This window comes from Centropristis striata, chromosome 6, assembly GCF_030273125.1.
Source record: "Centropristis striata isolate RG_2023a ecotype Rhode Island chromosome 6, C.striata_1.0, whole genome shotgun sequence".
Lineage (NCBI taxonomy): Eukaryota > Metazoa > Chordata > Actinopteri > Perciformes > Serranidae > Centropristis > Centropristis striata.
The window spans coordinates 7,477,714-7,498,064 of NC_081522.1; the positions used below are offsets into that span (position 1 = coordinate 7,477,714).

The window sequence follows — 20,351 nt, forward strand, 5'->3', positions numbered from 1 at the left end:
TGTGCGTAAGATAACACTGTAACAGCCTGCACAGCTAATAGTCAGCTGATAGTATACATGCTAGCAGATATAGCTTTAGTGCTTCCTCTGCTATCCCCGTCAGTCACGTATCCCTCGCCTTGCAGGCATTTGAGTCTCAGGTCTGCCCCTCCCTGCCTGTATGCTCGTGTCTTTGAAACACCCTGCCCCCAGTTTTTAACATTTTTCTCTTCAAATGATTTAGTCTCCACACCCAAGCTGAGATACCCTCACTGCAAAAAAGCCAACTTGTATTTTTTGGCCTAAAACAGTGATTTAATTTGGTAAAACTTGGAAATATAAATTATTGACATTTAGGGCAATAATGTAAGTTAGCACAACAAAGGAAGCCAGTTGTCTGCTCGAAAACAAGTTAGTGAGTTGTTGTTACTTATATCTTTAAGTTGGGGTTCAAAACAAGGGACAATAGTTCTTCTAGCTATTATTTCTTTGTTGTGAAATTCGGTCATTAGCGAAAGCTAGCGGCTAACTGATGCTAGCGGCTAACTGATGCTAGCAGCTAACGGATGCTAGTGGCGCTGCTTGTTACAGCTACAAGAGTAGCCATTAGCGTATCAATGCTAACTCAAAATTGTGGTCGCAACATTATCTGACATAGAGTTGAGCAAACTCAAAAACAAAACTTAAAATATTTAGTTTAATTGTCCAACTTAAAATTTTAAAGAAGTTTGTTGCCTTGAAATTTTGAGTTCAGCCAACTTTTCTTTTTTTGCAGTGCTGAATGTGACGTCATCTTAGTCATTTTTTCAGACAAAGCTCCCTCCAGAGCCAGAGAAGACATTACAGAATATGTTTTACAGGCCGAGTATAAATCATCATGATGAGTAAATTATGCGTAAAGGCAGTGGAGTTTAAATCATATAATAATTCTGGGACCATTTGACAGTATTTGAGAATCAATTTATAATTTTTTCACACAATATGAGCTAGGCAACAAAATGAGTTGAGGTCGGGGCTGTGTGCTCTGTTAAAGTCTGTGTCCGTGCTCTCCGTGCTTTCTCTCAGATATTTTATGAGAGAAAAGAAGCATCACTCTGTAACACCACTGTACAAGCACATGTGGTCTGAGTGTTTTTGTAGTTTCAACAGCTGCACCAGAGAGATTCTCTGTAGCCGTCATTTACCCAGTTAACCATCAATAATTAAAGCTCATCCATCAAGAAAAAGTTTTTGGATCAATTAGCTCATAAAAAATACAGTAGGCCACATCAGTATCAGCCAATAGCGAAGGGCTTGGATTAACATCTCTTATAAACTGTCCTCATGCGGTAAACCCCAACCATCAAGGCTTCAAGGTTACTCAATTGACTGTTAATTAAGAAGTCCTCTGTAAGCTTGGCTGTACACCTCTATTTCCATTACTTCACATATTGCTCCCACACACACATACACACACACACACACACACTTTGAGGTTCTCCCTCTGCTTCAGTTCTGCAAGCTGTGATCCGGTGCCAGAAGCGGCCATCTTCCCAGGAACAACTCTTTGTTTTTGTCTCCTCCAGCTCAGTCAGCATCCCTTTGAGTTACAGCTCCTCTGAGGACTCATTGTGTTTGGGTCCACACACACACACACACACACACACACACACACACACACACACACACACACACACACTGCTAGAAAGACAGCAAAGCAGAATGCTCCATTTATTTTCCCATTACAGCCTGGCTGGTTCACTCTCCGATAGTTTTACATGCTGTTCAGTCTCAGCTTGCTCACTTTTAGTTTTTTTCTGCTGCGCACATAAAAACAAAGATGTTGCGAGTCCTGCCGAGATGAGGATCTTTGTGGAGTTAAAGTGTAGTTTTAATGAATGAACTTCCTGTGGTAGGTTCAAATATATTATGCAGAAACTGCCTTTAATATCTTAAACAAATCTGCAATGTTAGTTTCAACTTTGTTTATGTACAAACTTGAATACTCCCCTAATGACAATTGTCAATCTTACATTTTTTGGAGGGGGGGTAAGCAAAAGCAAAGTGGCCTAGTGTGAGGCCACACCATACGTCTTGCTCTGTGGTATTTCAGGGCTCATCACAGATGCATAATTGAATTGACTTGCATGGGTGAACTTAATTGCCTCCAGTGCCAATGAGCCCTGGCTTAGATGTAGGAGCACAGTGTGTATCGGCAGATCTGACTTTTAAAGTAGCACGCCGCGCCAGCGAGCACGGCCGCCTCTCACAGCGTATATGGGCAAGATTTAACTAGGGGGTGATTCAAGACTATTCAGCCAAGCCGTTTGAGTCACTGCACCTCCCGACAGTAGAGGACCCCGATAAGGTGTGATTCATGAGCGGTGCCTACTGCGAGCCTCAGCCCGGCAGGAGACAACACAAACAACCCACATGGGCGAGCAAGGCAGTCACACACAAACACAGGCACCAAAAAATCTGAGAGGAACACACTTTTTTAAATCTCTTTCCTATTTTCACTCCACTGCAACACCCACTCGCATGCACCAAGCTGCTTTATTACTCAAAAGAATGCAATTACAGCATGAAAACTAATTTACATTTTTACAGTATCATTCATCTGAAGCTATTTATAGGGCTCTCTTTGGGATGAGATCATGTTCACCTCTCAAGCTGTTTCCAAATAAAAATCAAACATGTAGCTATGTCGCCATCTAGTGGTGATAACCAGACACACATCTGAGAGCTGACTGGTATAAAGATGTGCAACATACAGATAAGCACCAGCATCGTTACAGTAAACACACTGTGTCCTACTTTTTTGGGATGTGTCTGATAAAATCCTAGATTTTGTGAAGAATGCATCAAACCATTTGAGGGGACGTCTTACTGTCCTCTTCTGTCATTTGAATGCAACATCTAGTGTTGTCACGATACTGGAATTTCTAACTTTGATGTTATACCTTGAAAAGTATTGGTTTTTTATAACATTTTCCACAGGGAAAAGTTGAATTCAACTTTACTTCATGAAACCTGCAAATTATTATATTCAACTGGAGCGAAAGAAACAAGAGAAGTCATCGCTGTGAGGGAGTGCGAGGAGGCGAGGCTATGTGGGCACTACAGTGTGTGTGTGTGTGTGTGTGTGTGTGTGTGTGTGTGTGTGTGTGTGTGTACACTACCTGACAGAGAGAAGAGATACTATTGAAAATGAGTATAAAAACCCTGTTGATGTTGTTGATGTTGTCCGATACTTTTGAAAAATACTAGCCACATCTGTGTTGAAATTCACTAGAAGTTATCATTACTATTAGACCATTCTAATGTCTTTTTTGCTATTTGTGCTATTTGTATGTTTGTATTTTTGTAGGGGAGCAAACAAACTGGAGTCAAATTCCTAGTATGTGCACACATACTTGGCCAGTAAAGATAAATCTGATTCTGAGAATTTGTGGAGAAACAAAATTATTTTCCCATAACAAAATGTAGCCATCGTCTTAACGACCCATTTCTGTTTAAACTAAAGACCCCACTGGTCACAAGGCTGCCATTTTTAGTATGAATCATTCCCACACTACCTTTGAAACAACAACAAATTAAACAATGAACAGAAACAACCATACACATATTTTAGACTGTCAAACTGTGTATTGTTTCAGGATACATTGCAGTAGCAGCATATCAGAAGAGTGCCGAGGCCTTAGTCTACACTCAAAAGTTTGGCCGGGATTACACTGATCCCACAAAATCAGCAGTTAAGTCACAAATCCAGTGATTCAAGCATTTCCATAGAGGAAACTGGGGCTTGAGTGCCTTTTTATAGACTCAGTTACAAGTTTATTAGGTCCGCGTAGCAAAAACTAACCCGGTCTAATACACAGCCAGGCAATCAAGGAATTCGAATCGCTGACATTATAGGTACCCATCTGATAATGAGACCACATGCAGTAATTCTGGGAAGTGCTTGGGTTATAAAGTCACCAGATTTATAGGTGTAATCCACTCACAGGATATAGAGAAGCCCTGGAGGCAGAAACACAAACATAACAGTATAACTAGCAGAGACCATTAGTTAAACATGTCCACCGGCACACACACGGACAAGCAATTACCCAATGTATCTAGGACGGTAACATTGGTTTTGTTTAATCCTCTGTTTCCTGTATTACGCACACATATACACACAGGAGACTCACAGGTAAGGCAGTGCACCAGCAGCTTGAGACAGATGAGAAGCACACAGCTGGTGGAGGAGGAGTGAAGGCGACCTGAAATGTGATCACCGTCTCCATTCATCATGATACCTCTCTTCTACGGCAACAAATCGGACACGGCTAAAGGAGGTAAGTACAATCTGAAGCTGAAATACTCACCACTACTCATTAATACCACTGATTTTAATACGTTTTATCCCCAAACTGTTATAGTTTACATAAAATCAATCAAAAATAATGAAATCATTTGTCGCCATAATGAACCGATGATCTGTTATTGAAGTTATTTTGTAATCATTTTTAAACATCATTGCTGTCTGTATTACCCTTTTACTTTTTAAATTATCACGTGCTGCCTAATTCCTGTGTTTTAATACCTAAATCACAATATATTAAACTTTATCATTACAAAATAGGATATATAAAACTCCCTGTTCCCTGTTCTCTTCAGACAGGTAGACGGGGAGACATGATCGAAGTTGTAATGTGCTAAAAATTCATTGTTAAGATGTGCTCATCCAGAACAAAATGAATGTATTATCTGTGATTAACTGCAAACAGAGGCTGACATATTGGAGGCAATAAATCAACAGTCCCCTAGGTTTCATTGTTCGCAGCAGACACTCAAGCAATCGCTTCCTGGACACGCTGGTGACGCTCAGAGACATGGAGACAGCTACTGTAAATATAAAACAGAGAGCGGGGGGGGGGTGAACACATCTTAACTATAGCACTGTCTGAGAGCAGGGCTTACCGGCAGAGTCAATAAAACAGACGACGACCTACATTATTGCAGAAGTTATTAAATCTAAAACTAAAAATAAGTATGCCATAGTGCAGAACATCCACTGTGTTTCATCAGAGCTTGAATTCCAGAAAGTAGATAAAAACATCAAGCTATGCACCTTGCTTATGGAAGCCTTTATGTGGTTCCAGAACTGGGTCATATAACAATAATTTCTTTGTCTTTTAATCTCAATAGGATAATTCACATAGGGCCACACACTTAAAAGAACGTATACATGAGTCAATTATTTTCTTCTGTGACTGACAGCAGATCCGAATTGCTGTATGCTTTAAACTTTGATCCCCATTTGACAGTTCCAGCAAACTGAAAGAAATAATTGGATCGTTTTGGAAATTGTTTGACTGGATTTCTGGGGCGTTAAAGGGGCACTCCACCTATTTTTTTTATTTTTATCAATTCACTAGTCACAGCGAGTACTGTGCAATCTATCTACGGTCGAATGTGGTTTTATGCGGCTCTGCAGTAGCTTTGACAAGAAAATTACTCCGGAGACATTTTAACAGAGAGCGTGTTACAAACGTGAAGACTGACAGACGTGGGTATTGGACTTAAATCATGAGGTGCAGAGTGAAATATGGAAGTACCTCCTGAGTATACTGAGGAAGGCTGCTCCGGGACGTCCTTCAAGATGGCGTGTTTCGATCGATTTCTACGTCAAGTGATCAAGGAGAGAGGAGTGGAGGAGGGATTTTGCTACAAAGCCTCTGATTCTCACAAACCCTCCAACAGTTTAGGAGGGAAATACTAAAAAGCTGGACGCTCTTTTGCCTCTCAGAACATATTAACATATTAAGAATGATTCTGTTTCAAATCTGACCCTATACCTCCTGTCTTTAAATCCCAGAGGTGCTTCTGGAGTTCCTGAACCGGTCGAGAATATTCTGCAGCCAGTTTGAGAAAGGCCAGTGGTACTGCTACATCCTGCTGGTTCTCTTCTCTTTTGCAGTTCCTGTGGGGATCCTGGGAAACATAGCCGCTCTCATCAACTACTCCTGCTCCAGGAAAGCCTTGAGCACCAGCAATCTCTTCCTGTTTAACCTGGCGCTGTGCGACTCAGCCTGGATCCTAACGCTCCCCTTCACCCTCTACTTTGCCTTGCAGAGGCCGTACCTCAAAGACATACAGATCTTCTGCCAGTTCAAGAAGATCTCCTTCAACATCAACATATACGGCAGCATCCTTTTCCTCACTCTTATCAGTTTTGATCGCTACGTCGGGACGGTTCACCCCATCAGCTCTCTCCGCTGGTGGGATGTGGGTAAAGCCAAGCTGTGCTCAGTGTGCACATGGGTCGCCTTGATCCTGAGTTCCATTCCCGACTTATTTGTAACTTTTGCTATTCAACGACCACAAAACGTCACTGTGTGCATGGACCACATCCATGGCCCTTTTGTCTATGTCAAGATAATCACCATCCTCAGGACAATAATAGGCTTTCTGCTGCCCTTCAGCATCATGCTGGCTTTTTACATAATGACAGTTCGTGTTCTGAGGCGTCTCCCGAGGGGTAGAAGGCACGCAGGGGCCCAGCGGGCAGGAGGGAAGCCCCTGCGGCTCATCACCGCGGCCATACTCGTCTTTGTGGTTTCCTTCGTGCCGTACCACGTCATGATCATCACCCTGGTGTTCATGAGGATCAATAAGCAGGTCACGCCATCCAACACCAACATCCTCTACGCCTTCTATGAGTTCTTTGAGGCCATGTGCAGTGTAAGCAGCTGCCTGGACCCGGTGCTATACATCGTGGCTAGTGAGCAGTTCCAGAAGAAGCTGCTGGCTCTGAAAACACACCGATACAGGAGGCTGTGCTGCAGGGCCAGCAGGAGGGTGGGAGTAATTGGGTGACCGAGTGGATGCCTGCATGACTTTTTGGGAAAGTTATCTTGGCTGTATCACTGTTACACATGCACCAGTGGTATATGTTAATGATACAATCATCATGGCCTAAAGTATGCTTATAAGTTGCACTGTAATTGAAATGAAATAATAAACTATGTTACTGATACATTTCTATCAATGGTAAAAATAGCTTAAACCACATTCTATTATTCCCTTTTTTTTAAATGTATAGTACTATTTGACTTGCTGTCATAAAACTTGCCATCAGCATTATAAATTAACAGTTGACTCAAACTCACTTATACTTCACAGCTGTACCTTAAAAAACAGTCCATAGAGTAGTTTGATTGACAGATATTGTCAAAAGACATGAACACATGTAGGGTTTCAACGAACTTCATAATCAGTTATTTTGCTATCTTGCCTAATGGTTTTGCCATTATAATGAAAAAATGCCCTATCACAAGTTCACATATTCATGTTACAGTTTAATCCAGCTGAAAGTCTAAAGCAATTCAATCTAAGAAGTTTGAAATCTTTATATTTGGGAAGCGGGCAGCTCTGGAAAAAAGCAAAACTTAAATCCCAAAATTACATCTACAGATTTAAATGTACAAATTGCTCAATCACATGCAGACAGGTAACAAATAAAGGGAAAACCAGAATAAATGGCTGCAGAAACCTAACAAATACAGATGCTTCATTACAGGGCAAACCAAAGATTTATTTTCCTGTCATTTGTCACCTGTCTGTATACAGTTTGTGCAGTTTAAGTCCAACTTCAGATTACCTCTGGACAGGAAAACACAGGTGAATGAATACATCCCCATTTGTTTGCAGTGTTGGTGGGATTAACTCTGATTAGAGTCTTATCGAAACAAATCTGTAGAAACAAAAACACCCAACAAAACCTCCTGTTCAAATATTTTGACTGCAGCTCAGTGGACTGGAAACCGTGCATGGAAAATGTGATCATAATGAACAGTAAGAGAAGTAAACACTGGGCCTTTCAAAAACCAAAACATGTCTCATGTTTGGTCACAGTAGCTGATATCCATCATATCCATATTTATTCTTAAACTATTGATAGCACAGTCTTTCAATTCCAATCACTGCTCTTTGTATTTTAGTTAAGTCTGCTCCACTCTTCATGAGCACATACTTTAATCTATTTTAGGTTTCAGTGTGCAGCTTTAATCTATCCTGTTTTGATCTGAAGCATCAGAACAACAATCCTGCCCTCCTTAGGGATCCTAATGAACATCCTGCCTCAGACACAAACCTCAGCACTGCCTGCTTAGCATGTGCACACTAGCATCCTCATTCATCACACATTTGCTGGGCCGAGCATCACAGGGTGGTTTGGGAATAGCCATGACTACGGCCACTGGCATCCCCAGAGCTGATCTCCTCTGTAACTAAGTGTCCGGATAATAAATCAGAGCTGGGAAGTGACAACAGAACAGCCTTTGCATGGAGACAGCAGCAAGTAGATCAGAGACACAGAGAGCTGGCTCCTGGGCCACTGTACCTGTTCCTGTAAGAGGCCTGTTAGATCACTTCATTTTGTCATTTATGGCTTGGCTCCGTACCAAAGGAACCATACATTTCAGATAAATAAGCAATTTCCGTTTCGGCTGCTTTCCTTTGTTTGGCAGCTCTCGTCATTGCAGCTCCGTCGCTTTGTCTCCCTGTCTGCTGTGCAAACACCTTTATGTTTTATCTTTTACTGCACAGCATGTGGAAATTAAGTTCAAGCCACAAGTAGAGCATCTATCTATAAAAGCAAGAAGCATCTGTGTGTGTGTGTGTGTGTGTGTGTATGGATGTGTGTCTAGGGCATATCTTGCTGACCCGATTTTGTGTGTGTCTTGCGCATGGCACGAAGGTGTGCATCCTTGATTTTGAAGATTTTTTCATTTTTCAAAATATCATTATTAACCTACGATTTGTTGCGGCATTGCAGTGTTTCCGATCAGACGCCTTTTAGGGAGCTCCGCCCCATTGTGTGATAGGCCTACACCTGGTCAGTAACACAATTCACTCTGGATTTCCACCCCTGACTCGTCTCATCTGTAAGTCTATTTAGCCTATCTATCTTTCAGAGGTTTAAAGTGCACTACAAGGTTTGATTTTCCAATAATATTCGAATAGTTTCCAGCGAATATCAATGTTCAGTATGTATGTGCTGGATGGTGTGCATACCTCATGAAAAGTAAGTGTTTTATGGAGTTGCAGACGTTGTAGTGTGGCATGTAATGTACAAATACACGACAAATTATCTGTAGGTTTATTAAATGCTTCATGCCAATGGATGAGTTAAGTTTTTGGCTGCACAACGGCCTGTAAACACAACATTGATTTATTATCATCTCTGAAAGTTTATAGCTCATCTAACCAAAAACAACGGCAGTCATTTAGAGTATTGTCTGGTTTGGATTTCCAGACAGACAACAACACAACCACCCACTGTACTTAAACTCATTAAAGACATCAACATCCGATAGACGGCGGCCGCACACAGATAGAAGTATGAGTTCAGGCTCCAGGGGCACAGCAGTGCACCCACACCAAAGTAATCATACATTATTTACAAAGGAAGAGGGCAGATTCTGAGGAAAGCTAATAGAGACTGGACTTCTACTGAAGGAGAGTTTAAAACATGCAGCTCTGCAGGGCTCCATAAGGCTGCTGAAGGCTGAATAGACACCAGGCTGATAATCATGCAGATAAGTGATGATGGTATAGATCAGCCCAGGTCACACTGCTGTTGGTGGATTCCTTGGCAGAGATGCACAGATGCCACAGCAGTGTAAAAAGTATTCAAATACTTTGGATCAAAAATATTAAATTCAGTATTCAGAATCAAAAATATACTTAAATTAAGAGCAGACTCAATTACCAAATTAATTAATAGGTGGATTGACATCACAATCCAATCAATGTGCAAATGTTGATATCTGAGTATTTATTTAAGACATTTCTTATATTATTGTATATATATATATATATATTGAATATAATTTGGGTTTATAGTTGGGCTAAACCAGCAATTTGAAAATGTCACAAAGGGCTTCTGGGAAATTGTGAAGGGAATTTTTCACAATTTTCTGATATTTTATAGTTTAAACAATTACTCCAAATAAATAAATAAAATAAAATAAATGTAAAAATTGCAAACATGAAGTGTGTTTAATGGTTGTAAACATGTATAGGTATATTTGTGTGAAATTATAAAAAAATATGGATTGAAATGTTTTAATCCATTGACATTATGTATTACTGAATTTTCATATTTAATATTGTTAAATGATTATGAGTCACTTTACACTGTTTTAATGGTAGACCAATTAACCAACATTTATTAGTGATATTATGACATAACTGAAAGGTGGTTTTATCTTTTTGAAACTAATTTCCACACCAAACAAATTAAAAGGTCTGCAACCACATACACTGGCAACATTATTTTAATCATTAATTGTTCCGTGTTTAAAATCAATTAACATGTTTGTCTTTAAAATGTCAGATATTAGCTAAAAATAATAACTCACAGTTTCCTAAAGCATATAAAACAGAAACCGAGAAGCTGCAACCAGCAAATGTTTGACATTTTTGCTTGATAAATGGCTTAAACGATTAAACCATTATCATAATCCTTGTTGAATAATTATTTTCAGATGATAAATGAAAAGGCTAATTGTTTCGACACTAGTATGAATTAACACAGAGACATTAATTCACTCTCAGCAGCAACACACACGGGCAATAAACTACCCTGCAGTGACACACACACACACACACACACACACACACACGAAGCATGCAGAGAGGCCCTATCCTGCCATCCACCCATCCACTTCCACACACACACTCACTCCACTCTGACCCGCAGCCACACAGCACTGTACATAAGCCATCTCAGCCTTTGCGTGGCACAGTAATAACATATGACAGAACCCAGATGGCATCCTGCAGGCTACACTCATCAAGATCAGGGAAAGGGGACGAGAGGCGCTCCAACAACAGAGCAGCCAATGACATATCTCACATTCTTTAACACACACATACATGCACGGCGCTCAGCTGAGCATCCGATAGTGTTAACAGCTCTGTGATCATCTGAAGCAGGTTTCTACACTTCTGTTACCTTTTCTATTTTCTATTATTCTGGGGCCTTAAACGACTCCTTCAGAGCGGTCAGCGTTTGATTGAATGTGAGTGTCGGTTATAAGATGCAAAGGAGGATTTAATCTGGTTAGGACGGCGCTCCATATGACTCTGAATTACCCTTCAATTTACCTTTTTAGAAGTCACAAAACCTTGGAGAGAGATAGGTGAATATATTATGGTAATCTAATGGCTGAGGCAGAATGAGGAAGGAATGAGAAGCAGTTTCACTTTTTCCAATTATGGAGATGGACAGTGAGATAGTCATTTACTGCGAGGGTAGGTCTGTGTTATAAAGCTTCAATGCTGTGGTGCTGCATCACTGCAGAAAGACAAACTAGTCATGACGCATTTGTTATAAATAGAGCATAACTTAACACCACATCTGTTTTATCTGGACAACCTGATTTGATCAATGAAGCGGGAAAATACTTTTTTTTTCTCCATCATATGAACACAAAGATAGAAAATAGAAGCAAAAAGACATCACAGTCAAGGGTGTAACGATACATCGACCGCTGATTCAATTATCAACGTTCCAGTATCATCAATGCAAAAATATGAATACATATCGCCATCTTTAAGATATTCCTTTATTTTGAAAATCCACCTTTATGTTCTATCATTAAAATGAATACATTGACTTCAATTTAAATGTTTCTGGGAGCTCAGTGAAATAGTTGAATCATATGTTTGTGAGTCATATTGACATTGTATTGTGACAGACTTGTGATTTACACCCCTAACAGTAATCCCACTATGAAATGACTGGTGAACAAAGAAACATGCTAGAATAATGTGTCATGATTCACAATTTCAACAATCCAATATTTGTTTTTATAGTAGCTTGACATTTTGGGAACACAGTTATTTGCTTTCTTGCCAAGACTTAGATGAGAAGATCAATACATGTGGCTCATTTTAAAGGTGAATGAATCTGCCCTTTAAAATTCAACATTTTATATCTTGTTTTATTGAATCCGAACAAAAGCTTGGATGTAAAAAGCAAAACTTGTAATTATATTTCCAGTCCGTAAAGTGGTATTGATCTTTTCGTCCAAGTCTCAGCAAGAAAGTGGATGAGTGCATTCGCTAGAATGTTAAATATTTCTATAACTTTGGAATGGATTTCATGTCTTGCATCTCCACATCATTTGACCTGTAGCGCTCTTATTTTGTTGTTCTCATGGATGTTGTCAGTCAAGATTCAAGCATCCTTCACTGTCACTTTCCCTAGACTATGCAACTGATTGACATCTGCCAACTTAAATCAATGACTTTCCCAAAATTTGTCTACAAATTCCACCTCTATTTTCAGCTTTTGAGTTTGTGTGTGAGAGTGAGAGAAGCCTAATGACTTTGTCTACAAATTATTACCACCAGATTACCATGTGGTAAAAATACAATTTTCTTAGTAATTCTTTTCAAATGAAAAATCACTGCAACCTACAGCAAAGTCCTTGACCATCCACAACCGGCCCACAGGAGTCTCGGTCTTAAAATGTAAAAAGGGTTGCTCTGATCTATGGCTAAATGCAAACAAACCACACTCAAACTGAAATAGGCAACTCCCAAGCCCTGTGACCTTAGATTTAATACAAATGTGTAATGACAGCCAGTCTCCCTCTGAATGACCAGAAGTCATTGGCTACCGCCCACTCCATTAGAGAGCACACATAGCCTTGAGACGCTGAACAGAACAGCATAGGTTGTTCCTTGAACCTCAAATGTTGTCTTAAATCACATAATCTGTCACAAGCAATTCATCATTGAGGGTTTATTCTGTTTTTCTCCCACAGAGAACAATACTCTGCACCTCTGCATACTCTAAATAGCAATAAGACTGAAAAACATAACCAAACATAAGGATCGCAAAGAAACGGTTATGCGTCAACTGGATTAACATTTGTGTGGGTTTCTGAGGGGGTAAATCGTATTTTGTGCCAAACACGGGGAGAAAAAAAGAATACAGTAAATCACTAGAAGGAGGAGGTGGTGTAATTCACTGCAAAATGTTTTCTAGGCCATCATAAATGATAAATGATGCAGGCGATGTGTCAGTTTTCAAAAACAATGTCTGTTTCCAGAGTTGGAACAAATTGATTTGAAGTTAAGTATAGCTGCAAACAGAATGAGTGTGAAAATGATTCCAGCTTTGTAAGGTATTATATTGGTAAAATGGCAGCAGAAAAACACCTCAAAAAGTGACTAGGACCGGGTGATATGGCCAAAATCTATTCTGATAAGGTCATTTCATATCTCAATAACGATATATCACAGTAAAGCATGTTTTCTGGTAAATCAATCAATCAATAGGCTTTATGAAATAACCACATGATAACAGCTGCAACGGTGTGTGGCTTTCGACCAACGTGAACCTTGTTTTTTTGCTGGTGCTGGTTCACAGTTGACTCAACTTGCAAACTTTCTCAGAACCCACTTTTTCCACAGGCTCGAGAGCCACGTCATTACGTCACTGTATATGTCTCCACTCTCTGCAAATATAATAATCACAATGGCAGACTACATCGTCTCTTTACAAATGTTGCTCCTGGCTTTGCAAGCCTACATTGGCCTCCAAACACTACATGTACAACACATTTGTGCTGCTCATCTTGATTGCTATGGACCGTTTTTTTGCATGTTGATGTTGGCCTTTGTTGTTAGCTAACATTAGCCCGCAGATGCTAGCCCATATCGATTACGTTGCAGTTCAAGGAATCAAATAAAATGAATGATACATGTTTCAGTTGGTCTTGTTGATCATGTTAGCCCCGCCCCCAGCCCATGGCGTAAGTGGTTTGTGGTTTGAGAGCAGCAAAGAGTTGTTGCCGCTCTGGAGCTAGTTCTCCTGGCCAAGAGCCGGTTCTTTGGCTGTCGTAAATGTGAGGAACTGGTTCAAGATTAGGCACTGGCTCCTGGCTCTTGAACTGCCTTGGTCCAAAGGGTGTTTGTGTGTGTGTGTGTGTGTGTGTGTGCGTGTGTGCGTGTGTGTGTGATCAAAGCAATGTGTTCCTAGAGACACCTACTCTAGTGGGAACTACCACAGAAGCGCAATAGCGTCACAACTGTGCAAGATGCAGTCACAACAGATGTGGAGTTGACATCAAAATAAAGGCCTAGATCAAAGAAGGTTGCAGTCTGAGCAAGGGCGCCAGATGTTGGGGGGTAAGACTTGGCTTATGTTACTAGAACAGCACCTCTATGTTAATCATTTATTGTCTCTAATAGAACCATTATGATAAAACCATATTGAGAAATCATGACACATAATAACTTAATCTAAATTGATAATAACAAGACATACTACCTCAAACTTCTCAGAAAATCTGATCTACTGTATGTAGGTATGCATGATCCCTTTATCAGGATTGATGTTTGGGTCGTACCGCCAAGCCCTATTAAACAGTCACATTGATGTTTAGGATTCAAAAGTACTTTTTCCAGGTATTCAAACCTTGTAAGGACTAATGTTTCTATCCAAAAGTGTTCCCACTACCTGCCTACATATCAGAGTGCAGAACAGATCGCAGGGGTTTAGTAGAGACATCATGATGTGCAGTAGGTGGGCCATGTGGGCCTGTGTGACAGATCTATAATAGATGATAGATTTTACAGTGGGCCTGGTGCTACAGCACAGCACTGAGCTCTTACCTGGGTTGTGATTACATAACAGCTTTACTGAAATGTTGTGCAGGACACATCTCGCCTCTCCAACTCTCAACAGTCTCTTTCCCTCTGTACCACAGATTCACTTCATCTGTCCTTTCTTACACGCTCAACTCTCAAAGCACAACACATGCATGCGTGCACGCGCGCGCGCACACACACACACACACACCTGCTCACTCACACGTATGCAATCACACATTCACACATGCATACACAAAACATCACCACTCTCTCTTATAAACACACACACACCCACACACAGAAACACAAACCATCTGTTCTGAGGCTTGTTGAAGCACATTAGCTGTACCTGGCTGCAGGATGAGCTGCACTCACTCTCTCTTCTACACCCTCAAGCTGGGGTAAGTGTATAGACCCTGATCCGTGTACGCCGGACCTTTAGTGTAAAACCTCACTAAGAGGTATTAAAGTCCATGTGATGAAGCACCTATTTTACTATTATGAGTCATGCAAATGAGAAAATGCTGGTGTAATACTACAATCAGATCCTTGCACAGTATTGACTGAAAGAAATGTTTTCTGTTTGACGTGTGGTAAATGATGCACACAAATATAAGCTCTACTGGTAACTCTTTATGCTGCTAGTTGGGATTTTAGCTTCCCAAGTTTTGGAATTATTGGTCCAGTCATCATCGTGAGTTTGCCAGATAAGCAGAAGAAACTCCAAAAAGGAAATTCACCTAACTTCCTCATAACATCAACATTTGTCATTTTAACATTTCTTTTGGTTGCTGAAATGCAGATGAAATCCTCTCTGCCAGTTTCCAGTAGTGTAGACACCTGAGTTATTGTTACAATCTGCAATTGTCAGAAAACCATGCCAGCACTAATGGACAGCTCAGAGGCATACGGTTCTTATGAATGTGACAATTTAGAACCAGTTATCATTTGGAACTGGTTCTCGATTCAAATCCCTAATCATAGATCGCAGTTTCTCAACCTAGCTGTCTAGCTGGGAACCCCATTTTTAAAAGAACCCCAGATTCTTAATTCTCATTCTGTATTTAGGTTGTCTTGCGAAATTCATTGAGACAATCTTCTGTACTGTACTGCCAGCTCAAAACTGTTAATCTAAAAAATATGATGAATTGTATTTCAGACCTATTTTCATTAAGACTATAACAATGTAACTTCTCTATCTTAGTCTGGGAACTCAGAGACTCTGTTTGTATACAGCTTAAAGTAACTGCATATGGCAACCTTACCCGAATCAAAACATAGCATTGCAACTTGAGAAGACATAACAGCTGGTATTATCGGATCCACTATCATGTCATCATATACTTTTGGCTTTCTATTTCTGCTCAGAGAGGATGATCACTCAGAGTACAACCCATCCACCCCCACCCTCTCTCTCTCTCTATCTCTATCTCTCTTTCTCTGCATGCCCTCCAATTATGGTCATTAATGGTTCATCCCAAAGAGATAAGCCAGGGTGGCCAATAATATCCGGGCCTAAGTGACTTGCGGAGTGACTAGAAAATGAAATGCATGAGTTGAATAGGAAGAGCTGCAAAATGCTGCACAGTTTAAACAAATGAGGGGCTGATGAGATTGGAGTCGCGACCTCCTGAGAGGAGAGTGAAATGGAAAGCTGTCACCGGAGCGAGAAGAAGAAAAGGTTGTGGTAGTTAGAAGAGGTGAGAAAGATGGCGGGGGAGGGTGAAAAGAGGAGGAAATGCATCGAGGAGGTGTGAGAAGTGGAGGAAGTCAGCAACAGGAGGACTGGCTTTAAAATATGTAGCATATTATGGAGGTGATGGATGCTGTGTTGCAGAGGCTCTCAACCTGTCATAACATGACAGGAAAAGCACATGTGCAACTAAAAATATTAACTGATAATAGATGCATTCCACTTAGCTGCATTAGAGCATGGCTTACTGAGACACGAAAATGGAACAAAGACATCACTGGTGTACAGTTTCTTTCTTTCTATTCAAGATGTCTTGTCATGACAATAAAAGCACAGGTGGAAATAATATCATCAGTCGTGGCTCTGTTCTATTTAAATCTCCCTGTCTCCTGCTAGGCCAATGTGGGAAAATGCCCAATGCTGAGAACCTGAAAATAACACAACTAAACACCATTATTAAAGGGGAACTCCACCAAATTGTATTGTAATGTACACTATAATGTTTACAGGTCTTGGGGAGTACAACTACAAGTACTGTGACAAAAAAGTACTGTGTGTAAGTATTTTTAAACTAAGTTACTAGCAAAACAGACCTGGTCTCTGACCAAACCGTCAGCGATCAAGTTGAATTGTGGGTAATGTAGATTGAGAGGTAGAGGTAGAGCAGAGGTAGATTTTTGCAAAAAAAAAAAAATAATAAATGTGTGGACTAAAAAAGGTGACATCTTTGGTTCTGATGCATTGATTTTTTGTTTGTGTCAAAAACATTTGTGGAAGTGTTCCGGTGGCTCACCAGAAGAGCGCATACCACTAAGGCTTAGTCCTTGCAAGTAGTGGGCCTGGGTTCTAATCTGGATCCAGGATCCACAGCTTTCCTGCAGGCCTTCCCCTCTGTATCAAAAAATACTTAAAATGTAAATAAATAACAAATTGTGCCATTAAAATGAATGTATGTTATTATGGGTTAACTTATGGGTGACTAATTTTTATACTTTTTTTTATCTGTCCATTGTCAATCTGGCAGCGTTACAGAAGTGCATTGCAAAATCTGTAGAGTTCCCTTTTAATTTTATGATGCACATCTGTTTTTCCAGCTGTAATATGTCAGAAGGTCTGCTGTGAAAAATATGTTTCGGGTGGTTGTGAGTCATTGTGTGGGATTTCAAAAAGAATATATTTTATAGACTACATATATTTATTATTGTTTACCATTTTCACTTCTTTTACTGTAAGACAAAATGTTCCTGATGTCTACGCTTCTCTTGTCTAACAGAGTTCCTTTGTAATTTGGTTGTTATTGACTCTACATATTCAGCCTACATGAAGAGAGTGGGTGTGAGCAGGTCGTGCATCTTTACAACGGGTTACAAGCCAAAAAGTTACAGAACTGCTGATCAGACACAAGCTGGAAGAAAAGTCCAGAAAACAAAGTAAGAATTCTACTAAAATCCAAGACATTTCAAACACTTTTAGCATTTAAAATATGTGTAATGCATTCATATGTATTATATATCTGTTAAGCAACAACAAATCAGATTAATCTATTAACTTTGTAACATTTCCCTATAACTGTTTGAATCTTGCTGCAGCTTTACTAATCTACTTGAACCTAGAGCTGAAACAATGAAATGATAACGTCTTTACAGGTAATTTTGAAGCATTTTAAGCAAAAAGCCCCCAAAACATTACTGCTATGCTTTTTTGCTTGAACATATGACCTCACATCGTTTTTTTTGTTTTTTCAATATTTCTGACATTTATAGACTAATGGATTAATTCAAGAAAATAATAGGAAGATTCTTGGACAATGAAAATAACTGCTAGTTGCGGTGTTTTTCAACAACAGAAATAATTTGCAAATACTGTTTGACCCAGATCTGATGATAAGTGAGAACAAAGGCAGAAAAGAGTTTCAGGAGAAAGGATGGGTGCAGGAGCATAGATACAAAGATGAGAGCTGATTGCCTTTGATTGCGTTACCATTTGCAAAAGGTGAAATATGAGTTCACTGGTTAACAGCCCCAACAAAAACAACTCAGGAGGAAGGTTGCCTCCCTCAGCAGAGCCATTACTCTGCACATTCCACTGCATTATTGTGCGCATGACTTACCAAAGAGCTGGCGGTGGAATATAAACTTCCCGGCTAACATGCCAGTGATAATGGCCAGTATCCAGCATATTACTTTCAGGATGTTCCATCCGAGGCCTGGGTACTTGTTGAACAGGAAGGAGAAGCAGTTGCCCACCACAATCATATGGGCCTCTGTCTGACTGTGAGAGATGGGGTCCTCGGCGAAGATGAGGAAGTTGAAGAAGGTGACGAGGTAGGCCACGATGAGGCGCGACCAGGGGTGCTGGAAATAGTAGCGAAAACGGGCATCTATTTCCATCCTGCTGAGCCCCCCAGCCACACTACACCTGGGAGTGAGTGAGAGAGAGAGAAAGTGCTTCTTTCAGTCAGATTACATTACACTCAAATCGGCAGGGCAGATTAGAGTGAAAACATCCCTCAGACTGAGATTAGTGGTAGGAATATAACTGAGGTTTGGTACAGATTGGGATTATGCTAAATTCAGACGACCAGCACCAGTGCCTAAAATTCACCTACATGGAGATGTCTTAGTGCAAAGATAAACTTTACCATCACACAAAGATGAAAGAGAAGTTTTGATGCATCTGTTCTGTGATGCAAAGATTTAGCAGCATGGAAACACATTCAATTTTTTTGAAAAATGAATGTGTTAACAAAGCTATCAGTTGAAAAAGAAGCTGGAAGCAAGAACCAGAAGTTAAAGCTTTAGAGACTAAACTCTTCACCGGTCAGTAAAAGCAAGTTGAGGTGTTAAGTGTCATACCTGGATAAGGTAGAATCTTGAAGTGCTTAGCTGTAAACCACTGGCTTTTAAAAGGCTTATCCTCTCAGCCTGTCTGCTCTGTGCTCCCCTCAAAAAAACTGTGGCAGCATTATGCCGATACTTTGCTCAGGAACACCTGCCAAGCAGTGGCAGCGCTTGAGTAACTTCCCGACAGTCCGCCCCTTCTGGATTTTTTTCAGGAAACTACATTCATTCACCCATGAACTCCACCCTGAACTCCCTCACTTGCAGCCCCCCTAGTGACTAGTTCTGACTTTGCTGGACTGAACTTCCCAAACAACTTCTCTGCTCTGACACGGTTTCCTTAAATACCCCACAGTGGGAATTTGGGATGATGTAACGGCTTCAGAAATAGAGCTGCCAAAGTGGCTATTAAATTTCACCAGCATCATGTTTGTCTTGTCATTATGTGCCACCTTGGGTGTTGCTAAGCTGGTATCCTGATAAAATGCTGAATTAGTTTCCTGTATTTCTCCCATCATAAACATTAAGAGGAGTGGCTGTGACAGGGGACCTGCTCCCAGTTTGAGGCCAGTGCCTTCTGGCAGGAATATCCCTAACGTGCATGGGAAGGGACTCAGCCAGGGCACCCAAAGGACATCCATGAAAACAGGAGGAGAGCGGGCAAAAACTGCACAGAAAGGGAATCATAAACCTGGAATATATAATATGGCACATGGTAGTGGGCTATAGCAGACAATGATGGAAATGCAATGAAGCTGAATGAGTAAGATGTGTTATATCATCATCATCCTGCTCATGGTACATCCTCTAAAACTCCCTGGCTTTCCTCTAAAGCAGAAAAATGACATTTGGACTGACCCAGTATAAACAGTCTCTAAGTAATGCAGGAAATACACTGAACGAGCCCACTGTTCGTGCCAGATCTGTCGATTCCTGAATGGACTACCGTGTTAAGAGCATAAGTCTGTGACCACACGCATCCCCTCTAATGTCACAACAGTGATGACGCCAAATGTCACATCGCCGGACCCACGTATCTCGGAGATAACACAGGCTCGACTGGCATTATCTGATTATACAACTTTAATGTCGATGCACACAGCGACATGTGGGACGACCGAGATGTGTGCAAGCCCTACCTGGCTTGCTGCACCTCGGTTATAACATGTGCATGTGCGGTAAATCAACATCAGGAA

The 20,351-nt window shown here is 40.6% G+C and overlaps 2 protein-coding genes across 2 annotated transcripts in view; one reads left to right on the top strand and one right to left on the bottom strand.

Annotated features, from left to right (window-relative positions):
* tmem117 (transmembrane protein 117) overlaps positions 1-20,351 on the bottom strand; it is a 45,825-nt gene that overhangs the window by 25,187 nt on the left and 287 nt on the right. Inside the window, exon 2 of the mRNA XM_059335778.1 lies at positions 18,426-18,733. Coding sequence (XP_059191761.1) covers positions 18,426-18,705 — 280 coding nt within the window. The 5' untranslated portion in view covers positions 18,706-18,733. The remainder of the gene's footprint in view (positions 1-18,425; positions 18,734-20,351) is intronic.
* Positions 3,601-6,825, top strand: LOC131973716 (P2Y purinoceptor 6-like). Its single transcript, XM_059335779.1, has 2 exons — positions 3,601-4,301; positions 5,825-6,825. The coding sequence occupies exons 1-2, from the start codon at positions 4,256-4,258 to the stop codon at positions 6,823-6,825; spliced, it is 1,047 nt and encodes a 348-aa protein (XP_059191762.1). The 5' UTR covers positions 3,601-4,255.

Bases quoted from the DNA above. Each gene is read 5' to 3' on its own strand.
- LOC131973716 (XM_059335779.1), top strand. From the start codon at position 4,256: ATGATACCTCTCTTCTACGGCAACAAATCGGACACGGCTAAAGGAG. The intron at 4,302-5,824 runs GTAAGTACAATC...TTTAAATCCCAG, and splicing joins ATCGGACACGGCTAAAGGAG to AGGTGCTTCTGGAGTTCCTG.